General features: G+C 56.8%; 1 protein-coding gene across 1 annotated transcript; it reads left to right on the top strand.

Annotated features, from left to right (window-relative positions):
* The first annotated feature begins 11877 nt into the window (after positions 1–11877).
* On the top strand, positions 11878–14163 carry LOC136404358 (heparan sulfate glucosamine 3-O-sulfotransferase 4-like). The gene is made up of 2 exons (XM_066383677.1): positions 11878–11921; positions 13304–14163. The coding sequence occupies exons 1-2, from the start codon at positions 11878–11880 to the stop codon at positions 13938–13940; spliced, it is 681 nt and encodes a 226-aa protein (XP_066239774.1). The 3' UTR covers positions 13941–14163.
* Positions 14164–19360: the final 5197 nt, after the last annotated feature.

Genomic DNA, 19360 nt, shown 5'->3' with positions numbered 1-19360 from the left:
CCGCCGCTGGCGAACGGAGACGTTGTTGGAGCTGCCGCCCTCAGCGAGCCCAGCGGCCACAAGCACACCGGCAAGTTCCCCTTCTTTCTTCTCCGGGGAGGTGGTTGCCTTTGAAGAGGGAACAGGCTACATCCTGCAATGAACTCCAGGCCCTGTTGCTTCATCGTTAAGTTTATCCCCGACCTGCAGTGGGACCTCCGGCCTGAACCGTAGCACTGACCTTCGGAACAAGCCGCAGCCCCACCTCCTCCTCTGCTCTGCTTGTCCGGACGCTGGAGGGGAGGGAACTCCACGTGACACGAGCCCTTCACGGTGGAGGTCACACCATCCCTGACTAGCTCCACGTGGCCTGCCGCCCCGGCCGGGGGCAGGTCGCGGCGTCTTCAGCAGGCCCGACTCAGCCCCCCCTCCCCTCTCCCCACCGGGACGTAGAGACGGAGGCCCACCTGCCACCAGCACAGGCCCTGCTCCCCCTCCCTCGCCCTCCTCCGGCTTCCTGGGAGGCAGGAAGTGAGTGTGTAGAAATGTGCGCGTGCCTGTCCAGAGGGCCATTCACTTCCTCCTCGCTCATTCATTAAGCACTTAAACTGCGGACCGTGCTCTGTTACAGACAGAGGTAACACCTCATGACCAAGACCAGGTTCCGCCCTCATAGAGCTTAACTCTCGGTAGAGAGGAAGCAGAAGTCATGTAAACCAACAATTACCTGAGAGAGTTCCAGTTCCTGACCAGTGCCAAAAGTACGATGTCGGAAAACAGGGCCCTGGCTGGTTGTCTCAGTGTCTCAGCATTGGCCTGGTGTGTGGAAGTCTCGGGTTCAATTCCCGGTCAGGGCACACAGAAGAAGCGACCGTCTGCTTCTCCACCTCTCCCCCTCCTCCCCTTTCTCTCTCTTCTCCCCCTGCAGCCATGGCTCAGTTGGTTGAAGCGCATCGGCCCTGGGTGCTAAGGATGGCTCTGTGGAGCCTCTGCCTCAGGTGCTAAAAATAGCTCTGTTGCAAGCATGGCCCCAGATGGGGGTTGCCAGGTGGATCCCAGTTGGGGCACATGCAGGAGTCTGTCTCTCTCTCTCTCCCCTCCTCTCACTTAGAAAAAGAAGAGAAAGAAAATAAGAAAAGAAAGGAAAACAGAACAATGAGACAGAGTGCCTTGGGACAGGTGTCACTTTTTGTAGAATGATCAAGGCAAGTTTTTCTGAGACCTGACATTTAAGTGGTATGTCGATGTCACGAAAATGGTAGCTGGTGGTCCAGACCAGCACTCCCCAGTAGAACGTCTGTCCTGGCACAATACACAGAATCTGCACACTGACACAGTAACCATTAGTCCTTGGTAGCTGCTGAGCACTTTAAATGTGGCTCCTGTCACTGAGGAATTGACTCTCATTTTATTTAATTTTAATTAATTTTAATTGTTCCAAATGTGGCTTGTGGCTTCCCTGTTGGACATTTAATGGAAGATCTGAATGATGAGAAGACTCCACCTCTGTGGAGCTCTGGGGAGAGAGCGTTTCGGGGAGAGGACTGGGGAAGGCAAGGAGGGGAGGATTCTGGGACAGGAGATGAAACCAGAGGGAAGACCAGGGGGTGGCCCAAGGAGCTGAGATTGCATTTAGAGGACATCTCCTATGGAGCCTGCGGACCGTGGAAAGGGGGCGCCATTTCAAACATTCAGTGTGTCCGTAAAGTCACGGTGCACTTTTGACCGGGCACAGGAAAGCAACAAAAGACGACAGAAATGTGAAATCTACACCAAATAAAAGGAAAACCCTCCCAGTTTCATACCTATTCAGTGCAGTTCGATGTGGGCTCATGCACAGATTTTTTAGGACTCCTTAGGTAGCTATCCCGTATAGCCTCTACAGACTCGTCACTGACTGATGGCCTACCAGAACGGGTTTCTCCACCAAACTGCCGGTTTCCTTCAACTGCTTATCCCACCGAGTCATGTTATTCCTATGTGGTGACGCTTTGTTATAAACGCGCCGATATTCACGTGGCACTTTGGTCACGGATTCGAATTTAGCGAGCCACAGAACACACTGAACTTTCCTCTGTACTGTCCACATCTGGACTGGCATGGCCGTGGGCTGCTCCGCTGTATACACGGTGTGACGTCATTATCTGCGCATGCGCACATGCTGCCACATCATCCTACAGGAACCAGTCGGGCATGTTCTCTTCCTCCCTTCCTATTTACTGGCCGCCTTCCAACTGCACTCTGTTTTCCATCTTTCCTCTGGTTCTGCTGTCCTGCAGCAAGTACCATATTGAGGCCAGCTTGGTGCTATGCCCTGTGAGGTGCAGGGGTGCAGCAGGTGACAGAGCCGCCAGGTCCCCTCCCTCCCAGTCTTGAGAAGGACAGACAGACTGTGCACAAGGGAATGAACAGCCTGAATCCCGGTAACAATAAACCCCCTGCCGCGCACGGAAGACGGATGAACAGTGATTTCCGATGGTGCCTGGGGAAGGAGACTGCACTCTGGATGGTGATGTTTGAGCCAAGACCTGAATGATAAGAAAGAGCCAGTTACCAGAGGAGCAGAGGGGTGTGTGTGTGTGTGTGTGACAAAATGACAGAACTGCCTAGGGGATTGGTGTGCACGAATACCTGAACATCTCGGAACCTTCGGTTTTCGTACTGTGTTGTGTGTCTGTTTGTGTAGATCTCTCTCGGTGCACTGAGCTTCCTGCCCACCTATCAATCAGTCATTTCTTCATCCATTAGATGATCAGACTGATTGGTTTAAAAATCTGTTTAGTATTTCATGAGCCCCAAGCTGTGAGAACCAGGTCTAAATACAGACACAGTAGGATGCACTAATTAATTTATGATTGTGGTTCACACCATGGAAGCTAGAGGCCTTGATTGGGGGATGCAGCTTTTTCAAAGAACTATCTCAAGGACAACAGGGAAGGCTCTCACCTGGCTGTTCTGTGGAGGGGGCTGACCTGCCTTTCTGGACAGGTGTCGGGAGGCGGGCGCTTCCGGCCGCCTTCCCTCAGCAGAGACTGCAAGTTTCCTTCAACACGGAATCCACCGCCCCCAAACACTAGAGCCGGTGCACGGCAGCGTGACCACGCCCTGATCGTCACAGCACCGTTCCCACTGCCGCTCAGCGTGACCACGCCCTGATCGTCACAGCACCGTCCACACTGCCACTCAGCGTGACCACGCCCTGCCCCTCACAGCACCGTCCACACTGTCACTCAGCGTGACCACGCCCTGATCGTCACAGCACCGTTCCCACTGCCACTCAGCGTGACCACGCCCTGATCGTCACAGCACCGTTCCCACTGTCACTCAGCGTGGCCAAGCCCTGCCCCTCACAGCACCGTCCACACTGTCGCTCAGCGTGACCACGCCCTGCCCCTCACAGCACCGTCCACACTGTCGCTCAGCGTGACCAAGCCCTGCCCCTCACAGCACCGTCCACACTGCCGCTCAGCGTGACCACGCCCTGATCCTCACAGCACCGTCCACACTGCCGCTCAGCGTGACCACGCCCTGATCCTCACAGCACCGTTCCCACTGCCACTCAGCGTGACCACGCCCTGCCCCTCACAGCACCGTTCCCACTGCCACTCAGCATGACCACGCCCCTCACAGCACCGTCCACACTGCCACTCAGCGTGGCCAAGCCCTGCCCCTCACAGCACCGTCCACACTGTCACTCAGCGTGACCACGCCCTGCCCCTCACAGCACCGTCCACACTGTCGCTCAGCGTGACCACGCCCTGCCCCTCACAGCACCGTTCCCACTGCCACTCAGCGTGACCACGCCCTGCCCCTCACAGCACCGTCCACACTGTCGCTCAGCGTGACCACGCCCTGCCCCTCACAGCACCGTCCACACTGTCGCTCAGCGTGGCCAAGCCCTGCCCCTCACAGCACTGTCCACACTGTCGCCCATGTGGATGGATACTCCCCCCTTGACTGGCTTGATGTCACAAGTTTCCATGGCCGGGCACGGACTGACTCCAGCAACGCTTTCACCGGTAGAACCGCAAGAGCTCTGACGGTGTGCTCTCTCTGGCGGACCGGGTCCCTGGGCTCACAAGAGAGAGACCCGTCCAGGTTACTGACAGAAGCAAGGTTTGTTTCAGGGATGCACACGAGGTGAAAACTCAGTGACCGCACCGTGAGCACGGGCCCCACGGTGGCGCTCTCCGAGAAAGCACGGGGCGCAGACAGGCTCTGGATACGACAGCGGCGATCCTAGCACTCGTACCGAGCAGGTCACTCCTCCCAGTCTCCGCAGTCTCTGTCCCTTTGGGCTGCTGACCGGGTGGCTTAAACATCAAACATTGATTTCTTACAGTTCTGGCGGCTGGAAGTCCCAGATCGAGGCACTGGCCGAGTCGATGTCAGTGAGGACTTCCCGGTCCATAGAGGGTGGTACTTTCATCTTCTCCCCTGTGCTGACATGCCGAGGTGGGGGAGGGAGCTTTCTGGGGTCTCTTCTATAAGGGCACTGATCCTATTCATGAACGTCACCATGGTAACCGGGACTGAGTCCCCTCCCAAAACGCCCCCTCTCCTAGCACTGTCACACTGGGGGTTAGGGGCTAACGTGAATGTGGGGGGGTCTAGAGCAGGTCCATGAGGACCCCCGGCCCCTCAATCTTTACAAAACATGCCCTGAGCTGATCTTGCTTGTGATTCTCTGCTGTACGCAGTGAGGAAACTGAGGTTCAACCTGGTTAAAGAGGTTTCCCAAAGTCTTTTACGGTGAGGACGGCACAGCCCGGTCCCAGGGGCAGACGGCACACGTGTCACGCAGGCAGCAGCTTGAGAGAGATTCGGCCACATGGGCAGAGCCCAGGCTCAGGAGCCGCGGCCACGGAGGGCTCCAGGCAAACACAGGTGCCGGCCCCTGCCTGCCCGCCCCGGGGGGGACGTGCGCTGCCGTCTTGAGGGCTTGAGACGCGGGTGGAACAAAGCACCGGGGTGCCCAGCAAAGGCCAGACTCAGCTGCAGAGCTGGCACAGCGGCAGTCACCCGTGTGAGCGGCGGCATCTGCGCCCGAGGCTGAGGGCTGGGGCGGCCCCCCACAGGCAGGGGCAGGGCGGCTTGGACACGCAGAAGGGTGACAGGGGACAGCTCAGCCGGAGCGAGGGAGGCGCGGGTCAGCAGCAGGACGCCGGTGAGCAGGAGGGGGGCTGGCAGCACCCCCGAGACAGCGATGCCCGCGCACACTGGGAAGGAGGCGTGGCGGGGCGGGGAAACCTCGTGCGCGGCCTTCCCGAGAGGAGCCGGGAGCACAGGGTAGAAGCCTGTGCTGATGTCTCTGTAATCGTCACTTACGGGTGGCACCTGCCCTGGGAAACGCTGAGCCCAAGGAGAGAACACACGACAAAACCTGCTCTGGACGTTGCCACGTTAGGGTCTGCCGGGGGCGGTCTCCGCGCGTGTGCGAGTCCAGCTCGGAGAGGCATGCGCGGTGGCTTTCCGGTCAGGGGCCGGGGGAGGGGCAGCCGTCATTTCATTCATCCTAAGTCAGTCGGTGCCTTGTCTCAGAGCCTCTGGGGGCCGCGGCCCAGGAGGAAAACGGGGTGGCCACGAGGGGGCACAGAGGGGAGCTGAGCTGCAGGGCAGGCGACGGCGTAGATTTTGGGAACCCCGCTTCCCAGCCGGTGGGCTGGAGGCTCATTGCAAACATTGGACAAACATTGGAATCAGTACAAACTCATAAACACACACACATACACACGCACACACGCGCGCACACACACACACACGCACACACGCACGCAGGCGTCTCGTGACCTTTCAGAAACATGGTTTCACTGCCGATGACTCAACCACAAACACATGTGACGGGATTGTGGAATTTATAGTGGCTTTCTGTCCATATGTGTTTTCTAGATTAAACCCTATGAACAAGCGAATGTCTTTCGTAGGGGGGTCTCTTGATGCTCAGGAAGGGGGTGACCACCCAGGGAGAAGTTGGATGACAGTGAGAAATAAACAAAACAAAACAAAACACACAATGTCTATGACTGTGCAGCAAGAGTCATGGGCCCCACACGGCAGCCAAGACCTGCCCAGCAAACAAGGCTTCCCAAATGCTCGGGCACCTCGGGCTGGCAGGACGGAGACGTCTAGGGATTCGCCGGAAGGTTGCCCAGACGAGCCGCTTGGTGCTCTGGGAGCTGTCTGTATGGACATCCAGAATCTTCAGTTTCAGAGGGACGCACGTCACAGGCAAACCAGGAGTCAACATTTAGATTCAGAATTTGAACAGAGCTCTCTCCTTCACATGCTCAACATATAAGACTGTTTGCCCCCGGTGCGGGCCACACCGTGAGAGGGGACGTGTGCCGGCACGTGCTGCATGTGAGGACACCCGGTATCTTTTCTTGGGAATGAAGAAATGTTACCCTCATTTGGCAGGTGATGCAAATGAGTTGCTCAAAGCAAAAATGGTTCAGAGATGAGGCCCCCGAGGTCCCACGCCCTTGAGCCAGGAACCGTTCTCCTGGGTTACAGCTCATCAGGAGAGCTCAGGACAGACTTCTAATTTACGCACCATTTGTTCTACCGGATGGCGCATTAGGTGCCCACGCGCCTCTGAGGCAGGCAGTGCGGAGGCAGCTCGGCCGCTGACCCTTCCGGAGAGAATGGGCACTTCACGTCTAACTCGGGAGATTACTCTCTCCCTGGGCATTCATGATGGTATCCGTTCGCCTCCACTGAGGGGGCCCTGGAGAGAGATATCGCAAATGAAACGGTGCAGCCTGACGGGGGGGCGGGATTTCTGGGGATTCCGCTGTGGGTTTCCGTAACTCCCGGCGGGGAGTCAGCGACGGCCCACCTTGACAACACACACAGTACGTCTTGTTTTAAGAGGCAGCTGTGTGCCTCCTGCGGAGTGACCTTGGGCTTGTGGTGTGACCTTGCTGAGCCTCCGTAGTTCAGTGAAGCATTGTCAGGCAACACCAGAGTCTGGGCTGTGGTGCGGTACCGGCCGGGCACTCAGTCTCAACTCCACTTCTTGTGACTTTGGACAAACTAATTAATTTCAGAGGGACTCAGTTTCCTGATCTTCAAAGTGGGGATGGCAGTAGTGCCTTCTTGAGAGAGTTGTTTAAGGCCCCCTGGCCAGTTGGCTCAGGGGTACAGCTTCGGCCCAGGGTGTGGATGTCCTGGGTTCAGTTTCCGGCCAGGGCACACAGGAGAAGCACCCATCTGCTTCCCCACCCCTCCCCTACCCCTTCTCTTTCTATCTTCTCCTCCTGCAGCCATGGCTTGATTGGTTTGAGCAAGTTGGCCCCTGGCGTTGAGGATGGCTCCATGGCCTCACCTCAGGCACTAAAATAGCTTATTTGTGGAGCAGTGGAGCAGTGGCCCCAGATGGGCAGAGCATCGCCCAGTAGGGGGGTTGCTGGGTGAATCCCAGATGGGGCACATGTGGGAGTCTGTCTCTCTGCCTCCCTGCCTCTCACTTAATAGAAAAAAGAAGAAGAAAAGAAAAGGAATCCCAACCACAGAGTGAGCGCTCAGTGAACGGGGCAGGACAATTCCGGCACGATAACCGTTGTTAGCATGGCTTCCTGTGAGGCCCCGGACGCTGACCGCTCTCTCGAGAGGGGGCTGGGAGTCAGTGAAGCCCACTGCCGGCGGAGCGGGTGGGAGTGGAGCGGCTTGGACAGCGTCTCACAAACATTGGGGCTGCGACAGCAGCCGTGCGAGCTCGCGCAGTGATTTTTGCTTCAGGACCGTGTTGGCGCTGATGTCACGGCTGCTCGGAGCGCCCCGGATACTGTTAACGAGCTGTGCCAAGCCCAGCTGCAGTGTTTTCTCGCCATATGCTCCGCACTGAAGCGCGTGGTCTCTGAGACGGGCACGGCGTGGGGCTCAGGAGCCCTGGGCGCCCGCCCGTGGATCAGCCACGCAGAGGAGCCGTGCTCTCCAAACCGCCCCACCCCCCTGACCCCCAGGGGCCGTGTTCTCATGTGGGGATCACCCTGTGGTCACCCAGCCAGCACACGTGGTGAGGGGCAGCTGCTCCGTGAGGTTCTGTGCTAGGCTCTGGGGACACGAAGGCGGGTGACGCATGGCCTGCGGCTCCCAGGGACTGAGACCGCCCGTGACAGGTGTAGGGACAAGGCATAGTGTGACACTGTCCTAAGCTCTGGAATACAGCTAGTTATCAAGGACTTTGGGAACTGAAAGGACTTCATGAAAATCTTTGCAATGGAATTAAAAACATTTTTTTTTTTTTTGCACACGCAGGGGACCTAAATTACCTTTTCCATTCAAGAGAACTCCCCAGATGGGCAAAGGCCAGGTCCCGTCCCCTCGGGCAGGTGGACTGTGAACACCGGGCATGAATGCCCACCTCCAGCATGGGGACCTCGGGCTCCTGTGTTGAGATGGTTACTCGAGCCCTCCGCATGGGTGGAACAGATACCTCCTACCGGAAGTCCAGAGTCCCCCTTGGTGCCGACCCCCCGAAACCTGCTTCTTTCCCAGTGGTCTCCAGTCCAGCAACTGGGCTTCTCTTTGACCACTGACTCAGGCCAACCATCTCAGAGTCTCTGCGAGGCCTCTCTCTCTCTCTGCCTCTCTTGCAGATGATCACATCCATCAAGAAAGGCTGTTGTTCCCATTTTTATTTTTTTGCATTTTTCTGAAGTTGGAAACGGGGAGGCAGTCAGACAGACTCCCACATGCGCCCGACCGGGATCCACCCAGCACGCCCACCAGGGGGCTATGCTCTGCCCATCTGGGGCGTCGCTCTGTCGCGACCAGAGCCATTCTAGTGCCTGAGGCGGAGGCCAAGGAGCCATCCTCAGTGCCCAGGCCAATTTTGCTCCAATGGAGCCTTGGCTGCAGGAAGGGAAGAGAGAGACAGAGAGAAAGGAGAGGGGGAGGGGTGGAGAAGCAGATGGGTGCTTCTCCTGTGTGCCCTGGCCGGAAATCGAACCCAGGACTTCCACATGCTGGGCCGATGCTCTACTGCTGAGACAACCGGCCAGGGCCAGCTAGGAAAACATCTCCTAACATGTAAATCAGGTCATATTCTCCTGGTCCATACGTATTCTTCGGTGGCGTCTCATTACGTGGAGAATAGACCCAGCACCTTCCCCACGGCCTGTAACATGGACTTGTTTTCTAACTTTCTTACCTTCGCTCACTGCCTTCTGCCATGACTGGCCTTCCTTCGGAGTCTCAGGTGCCCCAAGATGCAAGAGCACGGACATGTTCAGACACCCGAACTCGTCAACAAGGGCTTATGTACTTAGGGCCGGGGGGAGAGGAGAACGGGGGTGGGTGGGCGTGCCCGGGAAGGCAGTTGGAAAGGACAGTCAAAGCCTCGTTGGGGGGATGCTGGTCTTGCCCTGGGAGAGCCGCCTCCGCTAGTCTTTCCAGAAAAGGAAGACGGAGAGAGGTATAGAAATAGTTGTCAGGTGGGATGGAGGGCCCAGGTGAGAATTCATTCAGCAGGTCTTTATTGAGCGCCGGCTGTTGGCCCGGAAATGGCGTTAGTCCCTGACACTGGTACTGGGTTTCTTCTGCTTGGCCAGCGGGCTGAGAAACCGGAGACATGCTCCCTCTGGGAGACTTGGAGAACCACCCAGGTTCGGAGACTGTTTCCTTCTCTGTGGAGCTGGAATCGTCACGATCCCTGCTCTGTTGATTCAAACAGTTATGCATGGGGTTCTGTGAAGAGCTCTCCCTTGATCAGAGGGGGTACTTAGAAGGGTAGCTCTGTGGAGGGAGGGACCGTGTCTGTGTGTTCACTGGTGCACTGCCCACTGTGGAAGTGAGCACGTAGGGAGTGGGTGAATGAAGGGTTATAACTGAATTCACAACCACTTCGGGCGGGAGAACTAACTGCTCCCTCATGGACTTCCAGCTGCCTCTGGGCATCTTCGTCCTGGCCCAAAACCCCTGCTTAAAACTCAAGCCACCCAGTGGTATCTCGGCTCAGTGAGACTGCCTTGTACTCACCCCACATGCAGGAACGTTGGTAAATCACGTGGTCCCACTCATCTGTGACATGGTGACCAAAGCCAGTTGGGCCTCCCTGCTCCTCCCTGGTTCCTCCCCTGGTTCCCTTCTGCGCTGAGCGTGGAGTGAGACGCACACGCCCTCCCCGCCACGCACGCACGCACGCACGCATGAGCTCCCGGGCTGCGGGCCGTTTCGTCTCCGGTGCTTCAGGTATCAAGGACCGGAGACCCACGGAGATCCCGACCGGCTGCAGCCCTTAGGGAAGTGAGGGAGGCGAATCTGAACGGGCTTGATGTATACACGGACGCTGAGGTCTCAGGGGGAACGGCAAGGACCCGTGAGAGGAGGAATCTGGAAGCTGCTCACTGCCTGCAGGAAAAATGCAACAAAGCCAACTAAGCGAAAAGACGCCCCGAGGGACAGAGCTCCGGAAGGGGCGGGGCCACATCAAAGTACCTACCTTCAGGCTTTTCCTGAATCAGCATTTATTGGGTAGTTTCGCACCAGGACGTGAGTTTCGTGAGAGGAGACGATTGATTATCTCTCCGATTGAAATAAGAAGAGGAAGTCAGTGGGTTCCTTAAACTGGTGCCGAGGAGCGAGGAGCTCCCTGGCTGGTCATCGGCTGCCAGATCGGGGCGTGTGGTGCCGTTGGTGACGCTGGCTTCCGTCAGCACTCGGATTTTATTCTAGATCCGTTCCTGAGTTCTCATGCTGTTCAACTTCTCCATTTGGCCACATGGAAACATGTTGTTTTTTCCCTTGTTCTTCTCTAAGAATGGCTGTGCCCACGACCTTGTACTTCTGTACTTGGCTTACATTGTTAAAATTCCGGCACCACAAGGCACTCTCCGAATTGATCTCCCGACCTTCTCCCATTTCATCTTCGTTACAATTCTACGCGGGAGGGACTCTTATCAACCCTGTTTTATTTTTTTAAGACCGAGAAGGCTGAGGCTGCAAACGGGGGTCAGTCACTTCACCGAGGTGAGGGGAGAAGTCGGAACTCCTGCCTCGTGCATCCGTGGCTTCTAACGGCTGCGTGCCTTCGCCCTGTCCCTGCCAATGAGACAGTGGAGTCGAGTGCCGGCCGGACGGGCACAGAAACATGAAGACACTCGAAGGGCTTTGAAGAGTGTGTGATTCCCAGAGGAGCACCGTGAGGACGGCCAAGGAGGCTGCTGCTTTGATCTGGGGAACCCCGTGCTGCCCAGCCCTGACGCGCTGACGACACCCGCCCCTTGGGAGTCTTGCTGCCCCGCCAATCCCCCTGGCCTTGTCAGCAGGGGCTTGCTGAGGAAGCCCAGCACCCAGGAGCAATTAATTATTGACAGAGCCTGTGAATGAGAGATAAAAGAGAAGTCATTCTTTCTCTGCCCGTGCGACAGTAAATAAATTTAATTACCGGTCGGGGAAGCTCGGGGAGCTTGGCCGGCATGAGGGTTTTATTAGCCGAGACATTTAAAAGCATGTCGTGGTAACAGAGGTCTCGTGTCATCCTGAATGTACCACTTTGGGGTGAGGCTGACGAGCGGATAGACTCTAATGGGGCCCGTGGTGGCAGGTGGCCCGCTGTGCCGACAGGTGCTCAGCAGGTCCGTGGCCATGCCTACAGCAAACTGACGGTACGACAGGATCCCAGGCCTCACTTTGTCCCAGGAAGACCTGCCATGTTGGGAGGGGGGGACCCATCACATCCAAGTCCTTTAATGTGCGGAAGCTCCCAGACTAGACGAGGCCACGCTGCAGGTGAACACGGAGGGAGGGGAGGGTTGGAAGAAGCCCTCTGGGGGAGGCATGGGCCCCGGGGTGGGGTCCGCCCCTGACTGGCTTATGGGCAGTCCCGGGTCACAGAAAGGAGGACCTCCTCCACCCCCACCCCCATCCCTGTTTTGTGGAACCAACCTATTGCCAATGGTTTTCACGCTGTCGGCCCTCGGCTCACACCTGAACTTGAGGTGAGCTTGAGGCTTTTACGCACGAGGATAATAAGATCGGGGGACAGGTCTCCATGGCTGAGGTCACAGAGCCTGTCTCTCATCCCTGTCTCTGAGCTTCAGCCCCGCCTGTCACAGCGCGGCCCTTGGGCTGGGCCCGGGGACAGCGGCCTGTTTTGTCAGAGGGCCTGAGAGGAGCCGTGTTTGGCTCTGTGTGTCCAGTGTCCTGTGTCCTGTGTCCAGTGTCTTGTGTCCTGTGGCCGCTGCTCCACCCCGCCGTGTGCAGGAGCCGCGGTCGACAGCCCGGGGCTCCGTTCCCGAGGAACTAGTTACGAGCGCTGAAATCGCAAGGTCGTATAATATTTATGCATCACAAAATGTTATTATTATGATGCTGTTTTGTTTTTTTTTTATTCCAACCATTTAAAGATTTAAAATCATTCTTTGCTGCGAGCATTACACAAACAGAAGGCGGGTAGGAGCGGGCCAACCCCTGGACTCGGTAATCTTTGCGATTTTGTTGTGCTCAACCATTTTTTTCAGAAAGCCACTCCAACAATAAAAATAACTTTGATTTATTTAAGCTCCTCCACGTGCCGGATTCTGGGCTAAATGCTCTACAAGCATTATCTCCCTTAATCCTCACGCTGCTCTCTGAAGGAGGTGCTGCTGTTATTATGATCTCTATTTCCGAGATTATAAAACTAATTCACAGAGAAATTAATATTATACTTGGCTTTAACATAACTGGTAAGAGATAGACCGGCAGTTTCAACCCAGGTGTAAAAAGACTCCCCGCCATGAACCCATAAGCCGTATGCTGCCGTTTCTGATCATTCTATAATCAGAACTCAAGTGGGACATTTCGGTTAAAAAGAACTTCCAAGTGTTTGTCAATGTATTTTATTTGGTGGCTCCCCAAGATGCTGTTTATGTCACCTGTGTCATGCAACAAGTTAAAATATTTCTGTATAAGAATAACCACTCTCGCCCTGGCCAGCTGGCTCAGTGGTAGAGCGTCACCTGGCATGTGGAAGTCCCGGGTTCGATTCCTGGTCAGGGCACATGGAAGAAGTGCTCATCTGCTTCTCCACCCCTCCCCCGTCTCTCTCTTTCTCTCTCTCTCTTTCTCTTCCCCTCCTGCAGCCATGGCTTAATTGAAGAGAGTTGTCCCAGGTGCTGAGGATGGCTCTGTGGCCTCCACCTCAGGAGCTAAAATAGCTGAGCAACAGAGCAATGGCCCCAGAGGGGCAGAGCATCATCCTCTAGTGGGCTTGCTGGGTGGATTCCCGTCGGGCTCATGCGGGAGTCTGTCTCTCTGCCTGCCCGCTTCTCTCTTAAAAAAATAAAAATAAAAAAGAATAACCACTAACCACTCTCCCTCCTTTCTCGCCCTGCTCCAGAAACGTGATGCCTAAGACTGTGGACGGGCAGATCACCATGGAGAAGACGCCCAGTTACTTTGTGACCAATGAGGCCCCCAGGCGCATCCACTCCATGGCCAAGGACATCAAACTGATCGTGGTGGTGAGAAACCCCGTGACCAGGGCCATCTCCGACTACACCCAGACCCTGTCCAAGAAGCCTGAGATCCCCACCTTCGAGGTGCTGGCCTTCAAGAACCGGACCCTGGGGCTGATCGACGCCTCCTGGAGCGCCATCCGCATCGGGATCTACGCGCTGCACCTGGAGAGCTGGCTGCGCTACTTCCCGCTCTCGCAGATCCTCTTCGTCAGCGGCGAGCGGCTCATCGTGGACCCCGCCGGCGAGCTGGCCAAAGTGCAGGACTTCCTCGGCCTCACGCGGGTGGTGACCGAGAAGCACTTCTACTTCAACCAGACCAAGGGGTTCCCCTGCCTCAAGAAGCCGGAGGACAGCGGCGCCCCCCGGTGCTTAGGCAAGAGCAAGGGCCGGACTCATCCGCGCATCGACCCCGACGTGATCCACAGACTGCGGAAGTTCTATAAGCCCTTCAACCTGATGTTCTACCAGATGACGGGGCAGGACTTCCGCTGGGAGCAGGAGGAGGGTGACAAGTAAGGCTGGGGACGCGGGGGAAAGCTAGGGCGGAGCCGAGGAGACCCCGCCGTCCCCGGAGTCCTGACGCCCCGTCTGCAGCCCCAGCCTCGCGGGGAGGGGGGAGGGGCGCCGGCCCGCCTCCTCCGTCCGGTTGGTCGGGACTGCTTCCCTACGGACGGACAGACGGCGCACCAGCCGGCTGCCTGGGCGGCGGCCTCGGCTTGACCCATTGGACGGGCGCGGGGATCCGCTGCTCCTTCTTGTCTTCCACAGATGGAGTCTGAAGACAGGATGTGGGGATGGTTGTCGTGTAAGGGAAACGAAAAGAAAGGACGGTCCCCTCGTGGGGGTCTGTCGCTTTGCTCTGGGAAGCCCCAGTCCCAGCCCTGACTCGGCCCAGGCCCCTGCTGTGTACACGCCTCTGCTCCGGCTCCTCTCTCCGGAGCGCTCACCGTGGGCCGAGCCCTCCAGGACGCCTAGGGGCAGGGCCCTCACTCCAGAGTGTCTCTCGCCTTCCTGAAAGGTCTCATCCCACAGCCCAGTGACTTCCTCCCTCCACACCTGATCACGGGAGGAGCATGCACATTCCTCACCAAAAAAAAAAAAAAAAAAAAAAAAGCTGACACCCCCTGGAAACCTTCCGTTGAAGAGCCCTCCCTCCAATGAGGGTGGGGTCTCTCTCTTCATGAGTGTCCCGGGTGCCGGAGAAGCTTGGGTAGGGCCCTCGGGTTAGATTCAGGCCTCCAGGGGCTGCTCTCAGAGCAGAGTGAGGGCAGCTGAGCTCAGGGAGCCCTGGGCTTGGTAAAGATGAATGTCACCTCTGGGGGTGGAAAAAGAAACCAGTCCTCTTGGGCGGAGGCCCTGTCCCCGAGCACCATGGTTCTGAGACATCCTTTCTGGGTGGGCTCAGTCCCTTAGGGTCCTCAGAGGGGCAAGGGTCAGAGGTTGGCATGTCTTTTATTATGAATAACCCTTCGCCACACAGTGGACAGGGGACTGGTGACCACAGTCCATCTGCCCCACTGTCTCCCCTCCTGGTCCTCTGCTGCTCCGTTCACTCTGCTCAGAGATGGCACAGAGCGGGCAGTGACAACAGGCTGACCCCACTTGTCACGTCCAGTTTATGGAGGTGGGGGGGAGCAAGGGCTGTCTGGGGCACCCCCTTCAAGGGCTGCTGACCAATGTGTCCCTTCCCGTTAGTTTGATTTGATCAAAACACAGCATTCAACCTAAAGTCCCCCGTTCACCACGCTCCCGAACCAGGAACTGTTTAGCCACCTTTGGAAACGTGTGAGTGGCGGGGAGGGAGTGAACTCGGCTCAGCTGTTACTCAACTGTCATTTCTCCCGCTAAATGGAAACCGTGTTGTTATAAAGCTTCATGCAACCTGATCCTTGATTCCGATGGCTGTTTGTGTGGGCCTCGCCCAGCCCCACCCTGTTCTCAGATCCTGGGGAGCCCCTTCTCAGGGATGGCTGGGAAGACCAGATCGGATGTCCTCCCGGGGAGGGGGGCTCGTCTGAGAGCGAGAGGACCCCGGAGACGGCACAGAGGATGTGGCTCCCGTGAGCGGGGTCTCTTTCCCAGTCTCGGTGGGTCCTGCCAAGGAACGGACCGACACACGCCAGATACAGAAACAACCTAACAAATAACTTTTCTTTTTTTTTTTTTTGGTCAGATAAGAAAGTGGTTATTGAGATGAAGGCAACATATTATACCTTCGCTAACAAAATAAAAGCACATAGAGATAAACACACACGTACACACCTATTTCAAGAAAGCAGATGCATACATGTGTGCTTGTTCAGAAGCGTGCGGGGTGGGCGGGCTGCTGATCTGGGCCCTGGACCCTAAGAGCCAGGAGTGAGTCTAGCCAGCCCCACATCAGAACCAGCCCCACATCAGAACCAGCCGCACATCAGAACCAGCCCCACATCAGAACCAGCCGCGGGGTTCTCCCAGCCACAGTCCCGGCGCTCAGCTCAGACGTCTTGAGGAATTAGAATCTCTGGGTGGGGCCCAGGCATCTGTCCTTCCAGAGATATTCTTACGGAAGCTGGGACCCTGGGACCGAGCACAACAGAGGAACGTCTTACCTATGTGTTTCTTTGTCCTCTCCACCCTCCTCCCCTGCTTTTTTTATTGCAAGGGTCTGTTTGATGACGTGGTTGAAAGCTTACGGTTTGGAAAAGAAACGCAAACTTGAGACGTTTTGAGTTCTGTTTTCTGAGGGGTCCACTCCAGCTCGATCCCCGGGACCCCGGGACTGAGCCGCTAAGCCACATCCCCCTCTTATCACTGGGAAACGTGACCCAGAAACTGTTTCCTAGCCAGAAACACTTAAGTTGGCCTGCTACAACGGAGTCAGGTTAGTAATAACTTCCACCCACTTCAAACGTGAGCATTGCAACCCACGGGAGATTGAATTTCCTATTTGATTTCAATTAGCAGAGCCTAGAGCCTATTTAATTTTCTCTCCCCGCCCTGCCCTCTGACCCGGGGGGGGGGGGTTCGGAGCGCAGGGGCGGCTGCCGCGTGTGGCCCCAGGGACGGGAGGAGGAGGAACCCCGTCCCGGAGAATGTCATGTCGGGGCCCTATTCTATACCCTGCGCCTGTGCCGGTGCCATTCTGTTCCTGAAGGGCGCGAAGACCTTGGCCCCCCACTTAGACCGACCAGCAAGGTAACAGCAGAAACCTCCAGCAGCCCCATTTCTCACCCCACGGGAGAGCAGGCAAGGTGGGTGGCCATTCCCGGAAAGTGAGCAGGCGAGGTGGGTGGCCATTCTGGGGAAGCGAGCAGGCAAGGTGGGTGGCCATTCCCGGGAAGTGAGCAGGCAAGGTGGGTGGCCATTCCCGGGAAGTCCCCGCCACCTTTGGGAGCCTCTCAGGTTGAATGCTAAGTCAAGGGGAGGGTGGCCTGAGCCATCCCACGGTACCCGGACTCTGGATCGGAGCCTCACTCCTTTAGAAACCTCAGCCCCTGGGTGCTGCCAGCTTCAGGCGGTTTCCGCCCCTCCCATCGGCGGCCCACCCTCCACGCCCTCACTCCCCGAAGGAGGCGGCTGCCCCTGGCGGTCAGAAGCAAGGCAGCGGGGTTTACCCTGGCTGCTCTCTATGTCTCGGGCAAGTATCGTTACCCTGAACCTTAGTTTCTAGATCTCTACAGTGAGCTTCTTTAATCCCTACCGGCCTATCAGCAGAGTCTCTGTGATGACCAAAATGATGGAAGGATACTTCTAAAAAAGTAAAAGTGAAGTGCTGCGTTGACACAGAGAAGAGGGACGATGCTGGTGATGCTGACGGGGACAGGAAGAAGATGGAGGGGGAGGCGGGAGGGGTGCTCATGCCTCTCCCAGGGCAGCCCAGCTCCGCAGCCTTTCATGGTATGTCCTCGGACAGGACAATTACGAGAAGGCAGAGAGGAAATGATTCTGCCCGAAGCTAAAGTCAGTTAAAAGCCCCCCCCCCTTTTTAAGTGAGAAGCACGGAGGCAGTCAGACAGACTCCCGCATGCGCCTGACCAGATCCACCCAACATGCCCACTAGGGGGCGATGCTCTGCCCATCTGGGACGTCACTCTGTTGCGACCAGAGCTATTCTAGCGCCTGAGGCAGAGGCCATAGAGCCGTCCTCAGCGCCCGGGCCAACTTTGCTCCAGTGGAGCCTTGGCTGCGGGAGGGGAAGAGAGAGACAGAGAGGAAGGAGAGGGGGAGGGGTGGAGAAGCAGATGGGCGCTTCTCCTGTGTGCCCTGGCCGGGAATCGAACCTGGGACTTCCACAAGCCAGGCCGACGCTCTACCACTGAGCCAACCGGCCAGGGCCAGAAAAAAACCCTTTATAAATCGCCCAGAACTGGCTGGATTTCAGGCATTCCGATACAAGACCTGGTCCCGGCCAGGTTAGGATCCGCCTGCCCCCACGCTGATGTGTTCTCACGTCAGCCTTTCCCGGGCTCCACACCGAGGGTTCCTCCAGGTGCGATGGGCACCAGGGCTTGGTCACACTGGGCAGAACGGGTCCTTGTGAGATGGCGTAGGGGGTGAGGTTTCCAACCTTCTGGGCTCTGAATTCAGTGCCTGGAGCTCCGGCTCCTGAATGCTTAGGTGGACGAGGTGGAAGGTTGAGAGGCAGGGCAGGTGCCTGGGGGCGGGGCACACAGCTCCTGGGAATAAAGTGGGGCTGGCGGGTCCCCTCGGCTTCTTTGACACATGGGGTCACGGGGGGGGGGGGAGGGTGAGCTCCTACGACTTCTGGCTTCTCTGTGGTGGGAGCAGGTGTCATTCCAGGTATAAGAGATACATGACACCGCTCTTGCAGATATGAAAGTATATGACACGGTGACACGAGGACATCACCTGTCATGGAGCAGGAAACACCGGCCAAGAAAACGTGTGGAGTGTGTGTGTCCACAGGCGGGAGGTGGGCAGGGGTCTCCAGTGTCCCCGGACACAGGGAAAGTCCACTGCTCTGGGCCGGCCACCCTGCTCCAAGGCTTCCCCACACACACCTGCGCGGCGGCCAACGGCAGCTGCAGGAGCGCTGGGAGCGAGCGAGGCCGCCTCGCCCTGACGGGGCCCCAGCCCGGCGGGGAGGAGGGCTGTGGGGGAAGCACACAGAGCGGAGGGTGACACTGTTTCGAGAGAGATGCACAGGGCGCGGTGGGAACCTGACCCTCGGTGCGGAAGAGGGCAGCACAGGGACCACCAAGGACCTGTGGCATTAGAGATCAGAGGGAGCGGAACTTGGCCTCACCCCGAATCGCGGCCATCCTTACGCTCCGGCGTTGGGCTGAAGCACAGACGGGTAAAGGCCATCAGAATGAAAGACATAGAAATGCAAGTTTGGGTAATGAAGAATGCTGTCTGGCAGAGATTTGGAAGAAAAACAGAAGAAAGAGAAGTACGTATGGGGAACACTGCTGTCAAGGGCGATTTTCTCCTTAAAGGGTAACTGTTGCCTCTTTTCTTTAAAATAACCAAAGCCAAGCCACTAAAAGGGACATACATTCTTCCAAAGACCATCTCCCCCCACCACCACCACTATCACCACGACCTATCGTCTAAGGCTGAGGTCATAGAATGACCCTCTCCCCGTACCTGTCAGCTCCTTGTTGGCTCACATATCAAGAAGGAAAACAGCAACAGATATCTAACTTCTCTGAAAATGTGCTAAAATCAATAATACGTTACAATGAGAATATACTTGGCACCTCTTAAGTTAGATTACGAGATAATAGAGACTTGTCCCCTGGAACAGGGATGACCCACGAGTCTTAACCCCTGTGTTCTACGCCTGGGAACTGGGACGGTTTGGGGATTTGAGGGATATTTCTAGCGATGCAATGGCTGACGTGAAGCCATCACAGCGACTGCGCAGCAGGGCTACTGGGAAGGCACCGAACCAGGATAGCAGGCCTGAGGGTGAGCGGTGAACATGATTT

Source organism: Saccopteryx leptura, chromosome 4, assembly GCF_036850995.1.
Source record: "Saccopteryx leptura isolate mSacLep1 chromosome 4, mSacLep1_pri_phased_curated, whole genome shotgun sequence".
Classification (NCBI taxonomy): Eukaryota; Metazoa; Chordata; class Mammalia; order Chiroptera; family Emballonuridae; genus Saccopteryx; species Saccopteryx leptura.
This window is presented reverse-complemented; position numbering and strand designations above follow the sequence as displayed.

Coding starts and splice junctions, on each gene's coding strand:
- LOC136404358 (XM_066383677.1), top strand. CDS start 11,878: ATGGTTTTCACGCTGTCGGCCCTCGGCTCACACCTGAACTTGAG. Junction 11,922..13,303: donor GGCTCACACCTGAACTTGAG/GTGAGCTTGAGG, acceptor GCCCTGCTCCAG/AAACGTGATGCCTAAGACTG.